The sequence below is a fragment of the Mytilus californianus genome, unplaced genomic scaffold (assembly GCF_021869535.1).
Source record: "Mytilus californianus isolate M0D057914Y unplaced genomic scaffold, xbMytCali1.0.p SCAF_1, whole genome shotgun sequence".
NCBI classification, from domain to species: Eukaryota; Metazoa; Mollusca; class Bivalvia; order Mytilida; family Mytilidae; genus Mytilus; species Mytilus californianus.
Genome location: NW_026262581.1, coordinates 38,181,670 through 38,200,192, shown reverse-complemented (window position 1 = coordinate 38,200,192; position 18,523 = coordinate 38,181,670). Strand labels below are relative to the sequence as shown.

Here is an 18,523-nt window from a genome sequence, read left to right as displayed (position 1 = left end):
AGCCTGAACTCTTTATACGATAAAACGCGTCGCGAATCAAGGATTTTGTTTGGTGCTCGTAGGGTGAGAGAACCAATCAGCTGAAACGCTTAATGTTATCAGATACTTAAATCCAGATTTAATTCCGAATGATTAATTGACGATTTTCCATTTCCAAGGCGTTCAGGCGTTAATGTAGCCATCGTAGAGCAGTGGAATATAACGACTAAATTATTATGGTTAAGGGTAACTCTAACATGTTCAACTCATACGAATATAAATATTTCTTGTCGACAGTCAGTGATACACACGACAAGGTTTAAATACCAGGTGTCCTTATCCACGCTGTTATGAACCTAATTCTAAACAAGGAGTGGGGAAGAACATGGTGTCTTCTCAACACTCCAATAAACATAAATACTTCTAGAAAAGGCCAATAATAAGTTTTATTTTCACACATTTTAACTTTTACACCTTTTAGGAATGATTATAGACAGAAAACAGCATGATGCATGTTCCATTACAGGACTGAACATTTTGGCCTCATAAAAACTGAAAACAACAAATCATACATTTTATTCATCAACAATAAAAACAAATATGCATAAAAGCTTAACACAATAAACTGCTTCGCCGAGCGCAGCTGGATACGACAGCAGAGGTCCAACCCTGAACAGATGGGGCAAAAATGGACACAATATTCAAGCTTGATACAGGTCTGAATTTTGATTGTAATTAAATATTTGACACATTATAGGTTTCTGACACAGAATAAATGTAGTCAAAGAACTTGAAATTGGTTTTATGATTTGAATTTATATTCAATTAAAGATTTCTTGATGTTGTGCAATACACTGTGCTGTTGCGCAATACTTAGTAAATGTTTTCAGGCTATATACAAAGAATTAGCAAAATAAATTGTGACCCCCCAATTTTTCTTAGAAAAATTGACAATTTCTTAAATCTTGAGGGGGAAAAAAATTGACCCCCCCCCAAAAAAAAAACATTTTTATACCTCCCCCCCCCCTTTTTTTCCAAAAAATAATAATAATTGATGAAATTTTCATTTTAATTTCTTAAATCTTGTAAAAAAATTGCCGCCCCCCCAAAAAAAATCTTGTTTGATACCCTTTTTGGCACCCTAATTCATGAACGGTTTGAGCAATTACCCCCAAAATGAATCCCAACCTTTTACTTGTGGTATTGAACCTTGTGGTACAATTTCAGAGCAATCAAAATACTTATTGTCCTGAAACTAGAAAAATGCTTTTTTTGGGCCCTTTTTCCTAAACGGCTGGGACCATCACCCCCAAAAACTATCCTAACCTTTCTTTTTTGGTATTGAACCTTCGGTTAAATTTCATAGAGATCCATACACTTAAACTAAAGTTATTGTCCGGAAACCAAATGTCTTCGGACGACGACGACGACGCCGACGACGTGATAGCAATATACGACCGCGAAAAAAAATTTGCGGTCGTATAAAAATGATAATAATTTGTTAAATCTACAACTAAACAAAAAAAATGTTAGCAAATAATTTTCCACCAAATGTTCTGTAAAATCCAATGGAAATGAATGGAAAAATTGATTTTTACCAACTGACATCTAAATATATGAAGGTAATACTGTTTTTCTTTTCAAAACACAATCTAATCTCCATTACTTACTAAATATGTTACAATTAACATTTGTTTTTGGTCAGATTATTTATACGTTAAAAGAAAAAAAATCGTACACGCGGAACTCTGTGTCTCGCCTTCGATTGCTGCTACCGGTGTTAAAGTGTAATCCATTAATCAGTAAAATACAGAATTGAAATAAAAATATCAAAGTTTTTCTTTAGTTGCTATTTCTTGATCTTAAAGATTAGCGTCTGTCCAAGCTTCATAACAATCCATGAAGGTTTACAAATTTATCGTGTCAAAAATTATTTTTAAAATCCCAAATATTGACGACGCCAACGCCGACGGAATCTAGGATCGCTAAGTCTCGCTTTCGCGACAAGCTCCACAAATATAAAGATTCATTAAAAATTATCCTTTATAAGATAATAACATAAGAATGCAACAATCACCTTAATAATTACATCATATGACATTGAGCAAATTTCTTTCCTGTTGTTAAATTTCTTATACAGTTGAACATGTATAAACCATATCCTGTATAGTCCAGAAGCCTGTATTAACCAAAAACTGCATAGTCCAGAAACCTGTACTAATCAGATCGGGTTAGTCCAGAAACATTTTGTATCAGGACATAGTGAAAATTTCTAATTATTTAAACCTGTGTAAATTAAAACACAGCTTTTTTTAAAGGTTTCATTGTACTCACTTAATTAACATAATATATCTCATTTTCACAACTTATTCTAATCTGCATACAGAATTTTTGAAATAAAACAAAATTAAAATAAAATAAAGGGAATAGACAACAAATATATCTCTCTGTATATACACAGAAACGTTAACTCACATTATCATAAAAACAAATATAACTTTAAATCACACAATAAACAGCATATACCAATGTTATGTAATTTGGTTTGGAAGACAAAAAAGGCGTTGCATAGATATATCGCAAAACAATTTTAAAATTGTAAAATACACAAGCACTAATATTGATTGATTGATTGATTGGTGTTTAACGCCCCTTTCAACACTATTGTGCTATTTCGTGGCGGTCAGTTTTTATTGGTGTAGGAAGCCGGAGTGTCCAGAGAGAACCACCGACCTTCGGTAGGAAAACTGACAATCCTAGTCAATTAAGATTGGAGTCGAGTGCACCTGCCCCATGCGAGATTCGAACTCACAACCTCAGTGTTGACTGGCTAGTGATACAGTAGTTCGACTACTTAGACCACTCGGCCACCGAGGCCCCACCTGCACTAATAAAGTGGAAATCTTTGTGCTAAGAATTAACAATGATATGTTTTTACTGGCATAACATTTATACAAAAAATGGCGCATTTCGTTTGTAAACGCAATACTTGTAAAAAGTAAAATTCGAGCAAATGTAGGTCGCCCACAAAAACCCTCAAAATGTACTAAAGTTCATTAGAATAATTCTCAGGTAAATGTATAATAAAAGAAATTGTTTTAGTAGTTGAACTCCGCTGGCTCTTCCATTTTAAAGTGTCAGAATAAAATCCAAAAGCAGGCATTTCGAAATAATTCTAAGCATTCAATTTTAAAAGTGTATAAAGTTCTGTATCAAATATTGCTGTGGTTAACCAAAAAATGTGTCAGTCTATACCTTGGGCTCAAGTTATATTTAAAAGAAATTGTTCTAACAATTCTGAAAGACCATGATGGCACCTTTAATATATGCAGAGACGTATAATACATTATGTATTCTATGTCTCTGATATATGTGAGGCTGTTGTGACCATACAATGTAATTTGTGAAGTTCGGTTAAACAATGAATTTAAATGTTTAAAATTTAAATAAAACCCATGACATTTTTGCACTTAACAAACCACACCATTCAATCCTATAAAGTTATCAATAAAACTAAAATAATTATGAAAGGACTAAGGAATTTTACCATACTTGAAATTTTAGAGAACAAATGATGGCTTTTAAGCCTAACCTTTACTGTTGTCTTAACTTTTTGAATACTTGAGAATAATGCACTTAACTGAATTTTCAATATGATGTTACAATATACAGTTTTCACAAATTACACCGAATAATTTCATAATAAAAGTCTCTTTGGACTGAAAAAATATAATCCTTAAGAAATATAACTTTAACTTCATTTCAATAGAATGAAGTAAGGGTTTGTTAGATATGGCAAATCCTGATGATAAAAGACTAGATATAGTAAACACGATATATATTTCATTCATTCTTATCGAATAACAATAATATAATGAAATTCGATTTAGAAATATAAAATGGCTACATTATGACATATATGCACCAAAACCTTTCTAAATTCTGTATAAACATCTAATTAAATATCGGTAACAAGATAAATGGTTAATAAATTCGAATTTTAACATACTTATATAATATATATTATCTTCATCATAACACACTGTTGTAATTGAACATCCTATGCAATTTAATACCTTCACTGTGCAAATGTATGTGACAGTGTGTAGGATATAAGAGATATGTAATAACATTAGAACTACTCATGTTTTTCTAGTGAAAAAAAATACCATGGACATAAAAAAATGAAGCATATAGAAAACAAAACATTTATATGATAGCTTATGGAGATCGTCTTGGTAAAGTGTACTGCAGTTTAGTTAATCCCCATAACTTTGAGTACAAATAAAATGTAATACTTGGACTGATGTGTACAGGAAAATCAGTTCCATTTAATAAACAAGAGGCCCCCAAGAGCCTGAATCGCTCACCTGGTGAAAATATGCCATTTTGATAATTTTTTCCTTTACAATCAGTTATGTTTGCTTATTTGTAGATCTTATTTAGTGGCATCTTCGTATTATTGTAGTGATTATGTTTTACAGTTTACAGTTAATTTCTATCATTGAAGTTTTTGAGATAAAGAAAAAAGTCATTTCAAATGGCAATCATTCCTATAACCAGTTCGATGTGACCATGTTGACTTACTTGCAGATGATAATTTGCTAATCTTTTTGGCTCTTTAAAGTTTTCTCTAACTCTTATAGCTTGGATAAAAATGCAAAAAATGGATAAAATTCAGGGGAATAACTTCTATAAGGATTTGGTTAACAGTTTCGGCCATGTTGACTGATTTGTAGATCTTATTGTGCTGAACAATTTTTGTTTTTTTCCTGTTTCTCACTATCTATTATAGTTTGTTCAAAAACTGTAAGAATTGAAAAAAAAATCATCTTTCAATAACAAAAAATGCTAAAAGGAGTCAGTTGACAATTTCGGCCATCTGACTTCTTTGCAGATCTTATTGTACTTAACATCTTTGCTGTTTACAATTTCTCTCTATTATGATTTCTTCAAAACATAAAAAAAAATGTATAAGCAGGGATAAAACATCTTTCAGGGGCAATAACCCATTAAAGCGGTCAATTGAAAATTTCGGTTAAGTTAGCATCTTTTTTTATCTTATATTGTTGAACAATTTCTCTCTATTATAGTTTCTGGAAAAAAAACCCAAAAAAAATGTGTTAAATTAGTCTTTCAAGGGCAATAAGTCCTGTAAAGGATTAATTGACGAATCTTCCATATTTACTTATTTTGCTGAACACTTTCGCTTTTTACAATTTTCTTTTTTATAATTTCTGCTAAAAATGAGTCTTTCAAGGGCAATAACTCATATAAGGGGTCAATTGACAATTCGTCCATGTTGACTTATTTGTAGATCATACTGTTCTGGTCATTCTTACTGTTAACATTTCTAACTGTTATAATTTTCGAGATAACCAAAAACTGCAAAATTTGCCGAAAATTGACATTTCAGGGGCAATAACTCCAAAATGATGTTTGATTTCTCGGAATCGTTCGCAGAAGATAGACTTTGAACTGCTTGTCAATTCTAACCTATGTCGGATGTGCTCTATATGCTTTGATTTTTGAAATAAAAGCCAAAAACTTTGAAATTTACTGAAAATTTACATTTCAGGGGCAATAACCATGATAACTCCAATATGATTGTCCGATTTTTCTGAAAAATTCGCAGGTGATAGACCTGCTGATCATATTTATCATGTCGGATTTACTTTAACTGCTTAAATTTTTTAAATATAACGGAGAAAACTGCGTTTTACCCCATATGTTCAATTTTTAGCAACAGCGGCCATGTTTGTTGTTGGATCAAACCCCGGATACATTTTAAAACTTGAAATCCTAAGGAACTTTTAGGTAAAATTTGGTAACGTTTGACCAAGTAGTTTCAGAGCAGAAGAGTTTTTTTTTAAAGTTTGAGACGACGGACGACAGATGACGGACGACGAACGCAAAGTGATGGCAAAAGCTCACATTGTCTTTTAGGCCATGTGAACTTAACATAAGTTACTCATCAAATACTCTATGCAAATTTCTCTTTATAGTTTTTACTTACTGGTTATCACAAGGAGCTAAAACAATGCATATGCCATATTCATGCTAGGTTATAATTTGTAATTACTTGGCCTGTAACAAAATTGAGAAAATTTAATTAAATTTTCCTAAGGATGTTCATTTGGAAAGTGATAAGTATTCAGTATAATTACAGATACTTGTGAAGATAACATACCTTGTTTTGTCTTTCTTCAACTCGAGTCACTAAGATAATGTTCAAAAATAATAATAACAATATCTTACAACAATATAAATGGATTTCAAAATAATACTGAGCAATACTTTGTAAATACAAATCTAATTAATAGACAATACAAATTAGCAACAAACTAAGAGCCAGTATCCCTCACCTGAGTCTAAGTACATCTTTCTAGAATATAATTCATGACCAAAATATCTATTTTGTTGATCTTCTTTTGTCGATCGTGTTTGCTGTTTACAGTTTCTCCATATCTATAGATTTTGTCCCAAATGCAAAATAAAATTCGCCGCAGGGCGCAGCTTGATACGACCGCAGAGGTCGAACCCTGAACAGTTGGGGCAAGTATGGACACAACATTCAAGCTTGATACAGCTCTGAATTTGGATTGTGATTAAATATTTGACACAGCATAGGTTTCTGACACAGAATGAATGTGGTCTAAGAACTTAAAAATTTTAAATTGGACATTCACTTATTATGGTCCAATATCCAAAATCTAAATGCATGGTTAGATTCAGCATATCAAAGAACCCCGAGAATTCAATTTTTGATGAAATCAAACAAAGTTTAATTTTGGACCCTTTTGACCTCAATGTGGACAAAGTTGATAATGGGGCCCAAAAATAAAAAATCTGAATACATGGTTAGATTCAGCATATCAAAGAACCCCATATATTCAATTTTTGTTGAAATCAAACAAAGTTTAATTTTGGACCCCGATTTGGACCAACTTGAAAACTGGGCCCATAATCAAAAATCTAAATACATGTTTAGATTCAGCATATCAAAGAACCCTAAGAATTCAATTTTTGTTAAAATCAAACTAAGTTTAATTTTGGACCCTTTGGACCTTAATGTAGACCAATTTGAAAACGGAACCAAAAATTAAGAATCTAAATACACGGTTAGATTCGGCATATCAAAGAACCCCAATAATTCAATTTTTGATGAAATCAAACAAAGTTTAATTTTGGACCCTTTGGACCTCAATGTGGACCAATTTAAAAACGGGGCCCAAAATCCAAAAACTTAATACACGGTTAGAATCAGCATATTAAAGAACCCCAAGAATTCAAGAATAAAACCCCATTGAAATTGGTCAAGAAATAAGCAATTTATACGAAGTATCTTCTTTTGCACGATACTGTGCAATTGAATATTTCTTGCTATTGCGCAATACTGTACAATTGACAATTTCTTGCTATTGCGCAATATTGTGCTATTGGATATTTCTTGCTATTGCACAATACTGTGCAATTGAAGATTTCTTGCTATTGCGCAATACTGTGCACTTGAAGATTTCTTGCTATTGTGCAATACTGTGCAATTGAAAATTTCTTGCTATTGCACAATACTTATTATATAATAACCTGTTTGGTGTGTATCTCCTACCATATCATTATTATTTGCTTTTAAATATAAAACAGAAATAACCAACTTAAAATGGAAAATTTTAAAAGAAAAAAAAAAAAGGAAAAAAAGAAAAAAAAAGGAAAAAAAAAAATCCCCCCCCCAAATTTTTTGAACCCCCTTATGATTCATCACCCCAAACTCAATCCCAGCCTTCCCTTTGTGGTATGGTACCTTGCAGTACAATTTCAGAGAGATCCATACACTTGAACACAAGTTATTGTCTGGAAACTAGAAAAATGCTTATTTTTGGCCCCTTTCTGGCCCCTTATTCCTAAATGTTTTGGGCAATTACCCCCAAACTCAATTCCAGCTTTCCCTTTGTGATATGGAACCTTGTAGTACAATTTCAGAAAGATCCATACACTTACACACAAGTAATTGTCATGAAACTAGAAAAATGCTTGTTTTTTGCCCCTTTTTTAGCCCCTAATTCCTAATATTGTGAGGCAATTACCCCCAAAATCAATCCCAGCATTCCCTGTGTGATATGGAACCTTGTGGTATAATTTCAGAGAGATCCATACACTTGAACACAAGTTATTGTCTGGAAACTAGAAAAATGCTTATTTGTGGCCCCTTTTTGGCCCCTTATTCCTAAACGTTTAGGGCAATTACCCCCAAACTCAATTCTAGCTTTCCCTTTTTGATATGGAACCTTGTAGTACAATTTCAGAAAGATCCATACACTTGCACACAAGTTATTGTCATGAAACTAGAAAAATGCTTGTTTTTTGCCCCTTTTTGGCCCCTAATTCCTAATATTTTGAGGCAATTACCCCCATAATCAATCCCAGCATTCCCTGTGTGATATGGAATCTTGTGGTACAATGTCAGAGAGATCCATACACTAACACAATACAATAACAGAAACTGACATCACCCAAATTCAAACTTCATCTCTGTTTTGTGGTAATATCCATCGCGTATAAGTTTCATAACATTTGGTTGATGCAAAGCAAAGTTAGAGTGCGAAAAAGGCAACATAATTCATAAAGGGACATAACTCATTGTCAAAGGAACACCACCCGAATTCGAACTTGATCTGTGTTTGGTGGTAATAAGCATCGTCTATAAATTTCGCAACATTTGGTAGAGGCAAACTAAAGTTAGAGAACGGACACCAATTTCGGAACATACAGACGTACGGATGGACGTACAAACGGACAAGGGTAAACCCTAATGCCTTCTTCGCCTAGCAGTGGGGCATGAATAATAGCCAATAAGGCAAAGTATTGAAGAAAACAAAATCGTTATTTATAGGGCAATTACTTCTATAAGGAATCTACTGATAATTTCTGCCATGTTTAGTTTGTAGATCTTGTTTTGCTGATAATTTTTGCTATTTATAGTTTCTATCTACCTATTATAGTTTTCAAGATAATAGGTAAAAACGCAAAAAATGGAGAAAATAATCGTCATTCAAGTATAATAACTCAATTAAGGAGTTAACTAACGATTTCGGCCATGCCGACTTATTTGTAGATCTTGTCTTGCTGACCATTTAATAAGGGAAATAACGTATTGAGAATTGTTCTGACGGTTATAATGTATATAGACAGTAGGTAGATCTCAATATAAAAAATATGTCTGCCCCTATCATATCTTCTCTAGAGTTTTCAAGATAATAGACAAAACTTGCATTTTACCCCTAATCTCCATTTTTAGCTATGTCGGCCTTGTTGGTTGAAAGGCGGGGGTCGTATGACACATTTTCAAAAAATAGATAACACAATGATTGTGGCCAAGTTTGTTTTAATATGGCCCAATAGTTTCAGAAAAGATTTTTGAAAAATTGAACGAACAACGCCGACGATGGACGCAAACTGCCAAAGTGATGAGCATAGTTTACTCGGTCCTTTGGGCCAGGTAAGCTAATAAAGAGACGTGGTATGGTTGCAAAAGAAAAAAATTCTTAGAGAGTGCAAATGACATGAATTAAAGCAATTATACGAACCATGTGGCCTTCAAAAATGAGCAAAACCCATACCGTTCATCTGAGCTATAAAAAAGTATTTGTCTAGAAAGACATTATTAATTTCCCAGAAAATAATTGACAATAAATTTTTAGTAGTGTTATAACTTTCTGCCATAAGAAGGTTTTTGTAAATAAAACAAGAGGTTCCTAAGATACTGAATCGCTCGCCTTTAGAATCGTTAAAAAAAAACCTCATTAGTTAGAAAAAAAATCGTCTTTAAGCTAGGGAAGGGGTTAGGCAATGGTTTCTGTCAAATTGGCATTCTTATGTATCTTATATATCGATCATTTTTGCTGTTAACAGTTTCTACTTAATTATAATATTTTTCAAGATAACAGCCAAATATTCGAAATTATTAAAAATATTGTCTTTTAAATAAGGGCAATACCTCCTATAAAGTGTCGTCTGATAGTTACGGTCATATGGTTTTTTTTTTGTATATCTTGTATAGCTTATATTTTTGATGTTCACAATTTCAACCTTTCTATTATAGTTTACACGATAATGAGTTAAAACTGGTAAATAAGTCAAAATCATCATTTAAGGTTGAACTACTATAATGAGTCATCTGATCATTTTGGTTCAAACAGAAAGTAAGTAGATATTGACATTCTGAGCATTTTTGCCACCGTCAGATTTTCTCTATTATAGTTTGTTGAAAGACTGGAAAAATAAACACATGCTTCATACTACATACCCCAAAAATCATTCACTCCGGTTGAAATTGGTTTAGTAGTTTCAGAAAAAATCTTTGAATTGGTATACGATGGACAAGAAAATTGGACAAAAATCATTGTTTAAGGCTATAATTCCTTAAGGGGTCATCCTTTTGTTTTGGTTGTATTGACATTTCTGTAGATCTCGTATTTCTGATTATTCTTTGCTTCATACAGTTTCTACCTATCTATTACAGTTTTTGAGATCATAGACAAAAACACTATAAAATTAGTCAAAAATCGTCATTTAAGGATAATAAGTCCTTGGGGAGTTATCTGATAATTTTGGTGGACACAGTAAGTAGGTAAAATTTGAAATTTTGCACAAATATGCCACTGTCAGATTTCCTCTAACTGTTATAGTTAAAAAGATATAAGACAATATAAAAATAAGGAAATGTGGTATGATTGCAAATAAGACAACTATCCACTGAAGTTCAAATGAAGTTATACGCAACTGTACGGCCTTCAACAATGAAGAAATCACATACCATAAAGTCTGCTATAAAAGGCCCCAACATGAAAAATAAGAACAATTCAAGTGAGAAAAGTTATAGCCTAGTTTATAACAAAACAATTTATGAAAAACAAATATGACAGACAAGAACCAACAACAACCATGCATTTTACCCTTATGTTCTATTTTTAGCCATGGCGGCAATGATCGTTGACTCATTGGGAAAAAACACAACCTTTATACTACATACCCTAAGGACGATTCAGCCAATGTTTGGCTGAATTTGGTTATATAGTTTCAGAGAAGATCTTTGAAAAAGATTATGATAGAAACCAGACGACAACGACGGACACTAAGTGATGTCAATAGCTCACATGACCCTATGCCAGGTGAACTAAAAAAGAATACATATTCATATATACATTGTAGTATAGATGTTAAGAAATTTGAAGCTTCTTTGACACGAAGCTATTGTTCACTCTTTCTTATCTATTCTAAAAATATCATTGAAATTCATACCATAAAATAATTATCTATTGTATTAATAAGTGCACAAATGCTTCCATACCTAGTCTCAGTTTAACGACAATGCTTGACATTCAAATGTTTTTAAATATGCATTTCTTGTTCATATACAATATTGTTGCCAATCTACCATTGGTATAATCAGTGAATAATTTATTACTGTGACTTGACTGTTAGTGTTGCTCTCCACCTATTGCAACTTATTCAAAATTCTGACCAAATTCCAATTTGTTTTGTAAAACCAAACTGTTCAACTGGTCAGAAATTTGAACAAACTGCTGTAGAATACCACAATCAAGTGTGAAAGTGCAAGGTGATAAAATAAAGCAAACTTACAATCCTATAAGACTTTAATTCCACTTCAAGGTTATTATGAATAATCAGTCTAACAGTTTGTATAGAAATTTTATTGTTATTGTCATGCTAAAGGTGATGGGTAGTAATTTTGAATTGCTATAAAAATGTCCAAACTAAGCTTTCATACAATTTTTCTTTCGAAAAGTATTCTATATTCATAAGAATCAGACATCATTTGAATTAAAACATCTTATATTCAGTAAAATATATGTGAAATTACAATACGTTGTTAATAAGTTTCCATGGGAGATAACCTAAAACATTATTCTTTTAAATACAGAGGACTTTTCGAAAGATAAATTGATAATCTTCCATGGAAACTTCCTCACAACGTATTGTAATTTCACACATATTTTACTGAATATAAAATGTTTTAATTCAAATGATGTCTGATTCTTATGAATATAGAAGACTTTTCGAAAGAAAAATTGTATGGAAGATTAGTTTGGACATTTTTATAGCAATTCAAAATTACTACCTATCACCGTTAGCATGGATATGACAATAACAATAAAATTTCTATACAAACTGTTAGACTGATAATCCATAATAACATTGAAATGGAATTAAAGTCTTATAGGATTGTAAGTACCGGTATGCTTTATTTTATCACCTTGCACTTTCACGACTTGACTGTGGTCTTCTACAGCAGTTTGTTCAAATTTCTGACCAGTGGAACAGTTTGGTTTTACAAAACAAATTGAATTGCAATTTGGTCTGAATTTTGAATAAGTTGCAATAGGTGGAGAGCAACACTAACAGTCAAGTCACAGTAACAAAATCTTTAAAGACTTGTCGCATCTTAATTTTCTTGCCCTTATTTGTCAGTTTATCTCAAAGAAAAGAAAAGAAAAGGTAAGAAGTCAACACACAACATCCCATTAAATTATAAGCAAATAGCAAATAAATTGCCTTTTAATTACCATTTACCAATTTTCATGTTAATTTAGCAATTTAATATCTGGTGGTGTATTCAAATTGTCAATTTCATTTTTCAAGTATACAATGTAAATTTAGCATTAACAGCGAAGATAAAATGAGTGAAAACATCTATGAAATAACACACAGGCTTTTCATTTCTAAAAGACTATTATTTATAAAAACAAATAAAATGCTCCGCAGGGCGCAGCTTGATACGACCGCAGAGGTCGAACCCTGAACAGTTGGGGCAAGTATGGACACAACATTCAAGCTTGATACAGCTCTGAATTTGGATTGTGATTAAATATTTGACACAGCAGAGGTTTCTGACACAGAATGAATGTGGTCTAAGAACTTAAAAATTTTAAATTGGACATTCACCTATTATGGTCCAATATCCAAAATCTAAATACATGGTTAGATTCAGCATATCAAAGAACCCCAAGAATTCAATTTTTGATGAAATCAAACAAAGTTTAATTTTGGACCCTTTTGACCTCAATGTGGACAAAGTTGATAATGGGGCCCAAAAATAAAAAATCTAAATACATGGTTAGATTCAGCATATCAAAGAACCCCATATATTCAATTTTTGTTGAAATCAAACAAAGTTTAATTTTGGACCCCGATTTGGACCAACTTGAAAACTGGGCCCATAATCAAAAATCTAAATACATGTTTAGATTCAGCATATCAAAGAACCCCAATAATTCAATATTTGATGAAATCAAACAAAGTTTAATTTTGGACCCTTTGGACCTCAATGTGGACCAATTTAAAAACGGGGCCCAAAATCCAAAAAACTTAGTACACGGTTAGAATCAGCATATTAAAGAACCCCAAGAATTCAAGAATAAAACCCCATTGAAATTGGTCAAGAAATAAGCAATTTATACGAAGTATCTTCTTTTGCACAATACTTTGCAATTGAATATTTCTTGCTATTGCGCAATACTGTACAATTGACAATTTCTTGCTATTGCGCAATATTGTGCTATTGGATATTTCTTGCTATTGCACAATACTGTGCAATTGAAGATTTCTTGCTATTGCGCAATACTGTGCAATTGAAGATTTCTAGCTATTGTGCAATACTGTGCAATTGAAAATTTCTTGCTATTGCACAATACTTATTATATAATAATTTACACATCCTGTTTGGTGTGTATCTCCTACCATATCATTATTATTTGCTTTTAAATATAAAACAGAAATAACCAACTTAAAATGGAAAATTTTAAAAGAAAAATAAAGGAAAAAAAGAAAAAATAGGAAACCCCCCCCCCAAAAAAATTTTTTGAACCCCCTTATGATTTATCACCCCCAAACTCAATCCCAGCCTTCCCTTTGTGGTATGGTACCTTGCAGTACAATTTCAGAGAGATCTATACACTTGAACACAAGTTATTGTCTGGAAACTAGAAAAATGCTTATTTTAAGCCCCTTTTTGGCCCCTTATTCCTAAACGTTTTGGGCAATTACCCCCAAACTCAATTCCAGCTTTCCCTTTGTGATATGGAACCTTGTAGTACAATTTCAGAAAGATCCATACACTTACACACAAGTTATTGTCATGAAACTAGAAAAATGCTTGTTTTTTGCCCCTTTTTTTGCCCCTAATTCCTAATATTTTGAGGCAATTACCCCCAAGATCAATCCCAGCATTCCCTGTGTGATATGGAACCTTGTGGTACAATTTCAGAGAGATCCATACACTAACACACAAGTTATGTCTGGAAGTTACAAAAATGCATATTTTTGGCCCCTTTTTGGCCCCTAATTCCTTAACTGTTGGTACCATAACCCCCAAAATCAATCCCAACCTTCCTTTTGTGGTATTGAACCTTATGGTAAAATTTCATAGAGATCCATTCACTTAAACTAAAGTTAGAGTGCGAAAACCAATGTGTCTTCGGACGACGACGACGACGCCAACGTCATACCAATATACGACCGCAAAAATAATTTGCGGTCGTATAAAAACAGAAACGAAAACTATGTACATTAGAAATGCCCTAGTAAAATTCAATACTTTACATGGAGTATGTTATTTAAAGTTGAAAGACTTTATCAACTCAAAGAACAAAACAGACATTATTTCATACATTTCAAAATCGCAAAATCATTGACAAATAAATTAAGCCTTATACCAGTAGACTGTTCACTTTTACCAGTGGTGTGAGACTATGATCACTTATACAAAGACAAAAATCATTATCATGACATTTTTTTTATTTTTCATCAAGAATCTTATTCTGTATTTTCAAATTTTTTTATATATTTTTATTATTGCCAAAATTGTGAAGGGATAGGTTTTGCAAAAATAAAACTTGCATTCTTAATTTTATTAGCATTATTTATATGCAGCATTTTCTGAAATCGCAAATTTTTTTATCTCTCATTTTTGTCAATTATTTAACTTTCAAGATAATATGTGACTCGCCATGACATTTCCAGGCTTATGGCGGTAAACGTCATAATGACAAAAAGTCGATGTAAAGTCACGTAACGTAACTTCGGGCCACCTGTTATTGAAAGTCCAATTATATCATGCGGTAAAATAAAAGTTTCATTTTTTCATGACTTGAGGGAGTTTGAATATTACATTAGGGTATACAAAACAAGTAGATTTTTTATGTAAAATTAATAATTAAGGTTAAAATCCCGTTTAGAATCGCGTTCTAAATTCACACAATTTATCTTTTAGACTTCATCGCGTAAATCACTTTCTCCTAAATCAACAATATATTTTCGATTATACAAAATGGTTTAAATTATATCCCCATTGCGAGATATCATGTAGAAAAATAAAGTACCGAAAAATTATAGCTTTCCCGAATCAGATTGCACCATTAACACCAAGTTTTTGGAGTAAATCTCATAGTTTCACATTGTAAGGGAAATATGAACATATGTATGAACATATACCGGTACATGTAAATCAAGCAAGATATACCTGCCCATTAGGACCCCAATAGTGTCTCGTCCCATGTTTATTCCTAGTTTTTTTTATCTGTGACTGTCTTAGAACTACATAAACAAGATGTATGTGATGTTGAAAGTTTTCTTACATCCCTCTCACCGGCATGCCCTAATATTATTGATCATGCTGTTTGATTTTTCATCTTACTCTGCATTAAGATTTTTGATTTAATCACTTTGTCAGGATACATGTACAAAATGTATTCACAATAAGATAATAGATGAACATTAGAAAGCATATCAAATAATACACAGCTCCTTGATGGTTTATTATATATCTTGGTAATCACTTTCTTAACATTGATATAGTTTTCCTTACGAAAGAAAGAAAAATGTTTGTCATTATTATTTTTGATTACCTTTCTGACGGACATGTAGACCTTGCAAGGAATCCATATACCAAATATAGTTATCCTATTACTCATAATAAGCAAGGAATTCACATGACGAAAAAACTAAACATTTTTTAAGCAGTGGATGAACCATGAAAATGTGGTCAAGGACAATAGACATATGGCAGATGGAAACTTCTTAGCATAAGGTATTTATCTGAATACAATGTATGAAGCATCCAGGTCTTCTACCCTATGAAATATAAAGCTTTATACAAATTGTTTATGCACCGTTGCCGCTGGATGGTAATCCTTTCGTTGCAGGGCGAGACACAGGCAAGACAAAAACTATATTACTTTAATTATTCTTCTATCATTCCATTTTTTACACCATGACTACAGTGTATTATTCTTTTTTAATATCAGCCCAATTTGTCTCATGCAAAATTAAAATATATAAGTTAAAGAACCAGTAAAACATAAAACATTGAACAAACCAAAAACAGACAAATTTTTGGCATTAACTATTTTCTTTTATTGTTAACTTCGAATTCAAACCCTCCAATTTCTACACACCATCTAAACTGTTATGATATAGTATTTGTTAGTGACATGCACATATTTATTTACTTATTTTCCTGTTGTTTACTTTAAAAAACAGAAATAAATTAAAAACTTAACTTAACTATATGGAACTGTTGAAGTGGACTAAACCATATGTCCCTCTTTATCTATCATAGCATGCATAAAAGTTTTTCAAATAAATGAAAACCACAAAACACAGGTCTGTACTAGAATGGTATTGTCAAGGCAATTAAGACTATTTATTGTTTAGGGATGGGAACCATTTTTGAGATATTTAACAATTTATTATCCGAGGGGACATGGGATGACCCCTGTGACAAAACCCTCCAGTGCATTGAAAAAGTCTTGTCAAGCAAGAATATATATGGTTTTGGGGTGAACATTAAAAAATAAATTATTTGACCTTAAAGGTCAAAGTATAAGGTCATTATTCATATCTTTATGCTGCAGCTATATAATAAAGGCTCTAGGTCATAGGATAAAAAAGTTTTGTTCCAGACAAAAATAATGTCACCTGGAGGTCAAAGGTAGGTCACATGAAAGTCGTGATGAACTTCATGCCAAATATGTCAACAGATAAAAAGTTTTGGGGCTGGATAAGATTATATCAAAATGAAAATATCCATTGATCAACAGGCAAGCTAAGATTATCCAGCAAGTTAAAAAACTGTTACTGGTAAATGTTGTATTTATATTTGCATGATAAAATGAAGAGCATTAGCAACGATTAAGTACTTGGACAGGCAATCAGAAATCTCATCAATTTGACAAAAAATAAATTATAACTGGTACTTGCCCAACAGTTATAAGTTTCTTAGTTTATTTGAAGATTTCCAGTTTTTGATAAAAGTGTTATGAACCGATTGTTTCTGTATTTGCCCATAGGTTCCTGATCAGCTGTATAACAGATATTTTTTGTATGATTTCAGTCTCTATTATGGAAAAACATAATTTTCAGGAGTGAAGGTATTACAAAACAGTTCTAAGTGGTCACCAGCATGTTTTTTTTTACCCTAAATCTGATTTGTTTGCCATAAGCCATCAACTTAGTGCAAACAGTTCAGTCTTCCAGTCAAATAAAACAGCTGTTGACATCAAACCCAGTAAATACATGTATAGTATCTTCCTAATCATTGAAGGCAAGACAGAATTCTATCCTCCTTATCAAAATATATGCAATGGTTCAAAGCATATCCTTCAAACGTGTATGTTATTTAAAGTATTTTCACAATTTATGGGTAAAATATCACAGGCGTTCTATAAAGTGCATAGGAATTCCAATTTCAAATAATTCACTTCTGTGTTTTTGTAGTCTATTCATGTCTAATGTTGAACACATATTCTCCCAACACAGCTCTTGAAGAGTGGGCAAAGTTAACCAGATTCTTTGTACACAGTTTGTTCTGACATCATCAATACGTGTTACACCTCCAAATATGTACAAACAACCATCCTGAAACAGATTCAAAATGAATTAAAATAAGGTATGTGTTCATTATTAAAGGATTACAGTCCTGAAATAGTGAACAGTAAATGCAATTAAAACAATTTTGTCAGATGTTTATATAGATAAAGTCAAATCAGATGAAGGAGAATGATGTAATACCCTAGGTATCAATGAAATAACCTTTAGTTAGCAAGCTTTTTTTACCTCTGCTGCTAAGACTCTGTAATCAAGTGCTGTCTACTGGTAATTACCCTACACAGTGGTCATCTGCATATATGTCACCATTTTTTTAAACAGCGGTAACCAAATCAAACCAAACAATTACAGTGATATAACAATTAACTTGTGTCTTGATAATTTGTTCCTTTCTATTTTAAATAAAAGATTATATAAGTTTTTAGAAGAAAAAATGACAATAAGTAAATCCTAAATTGGGTTTTGTAAAAAATCAAATATTTCTGACCACATATTTAATAAAAAAAAACACTGATTGATAATTCTATTAATAATAATAAAATGCTCCACAGGGCGCAGCTTGATACGACCGCAGAGGTCGAACCCTGAACAGTTGGGGAAAGTATGGACACAACATTCAAGCTTGATACAGCTCTGAATT

At 32.2% G+C, this 18,523-nt stretch overlaps 1 protein-coding gene across 4 annotated transcripts in view; it reads right to left on the bottom strand.

Moving 5' to 3' along the window:
- Positions 1 to 539: 539 nt before the first annotated feature.
- LOC127702419 (kelch domain-containing protein 10-like) overlaps positions 540 to 18,523 on the bottom strand; it is a 174,687-nt gene continuing 156,703 nt past the window's right edge. For 3 of the 4 annotated variants that reach the window (XM_052206636.1, XM_052206644.1, XM_052206623.1), the window contains 2 exons: positions 14,246 to 17,913; positions 540 to 8,425 (listed from right to left, as the gene is read on the bottom strand). In XM_052206636.1, the coding sequence (XP_052062596.1) occupies positions 17,707 to 17,913 (207 nt within the window). In that variant the 3' untranslated portion in view covers positions 540 to 8,425; positions 14,246 to 17,706. The remainder of the gene's footprint in view (positions 8,426 to 14,245; positions 17,914 to 18,523) is intronic. The other variant, XM_052206630.1, reaches the window with a different exon arrangement.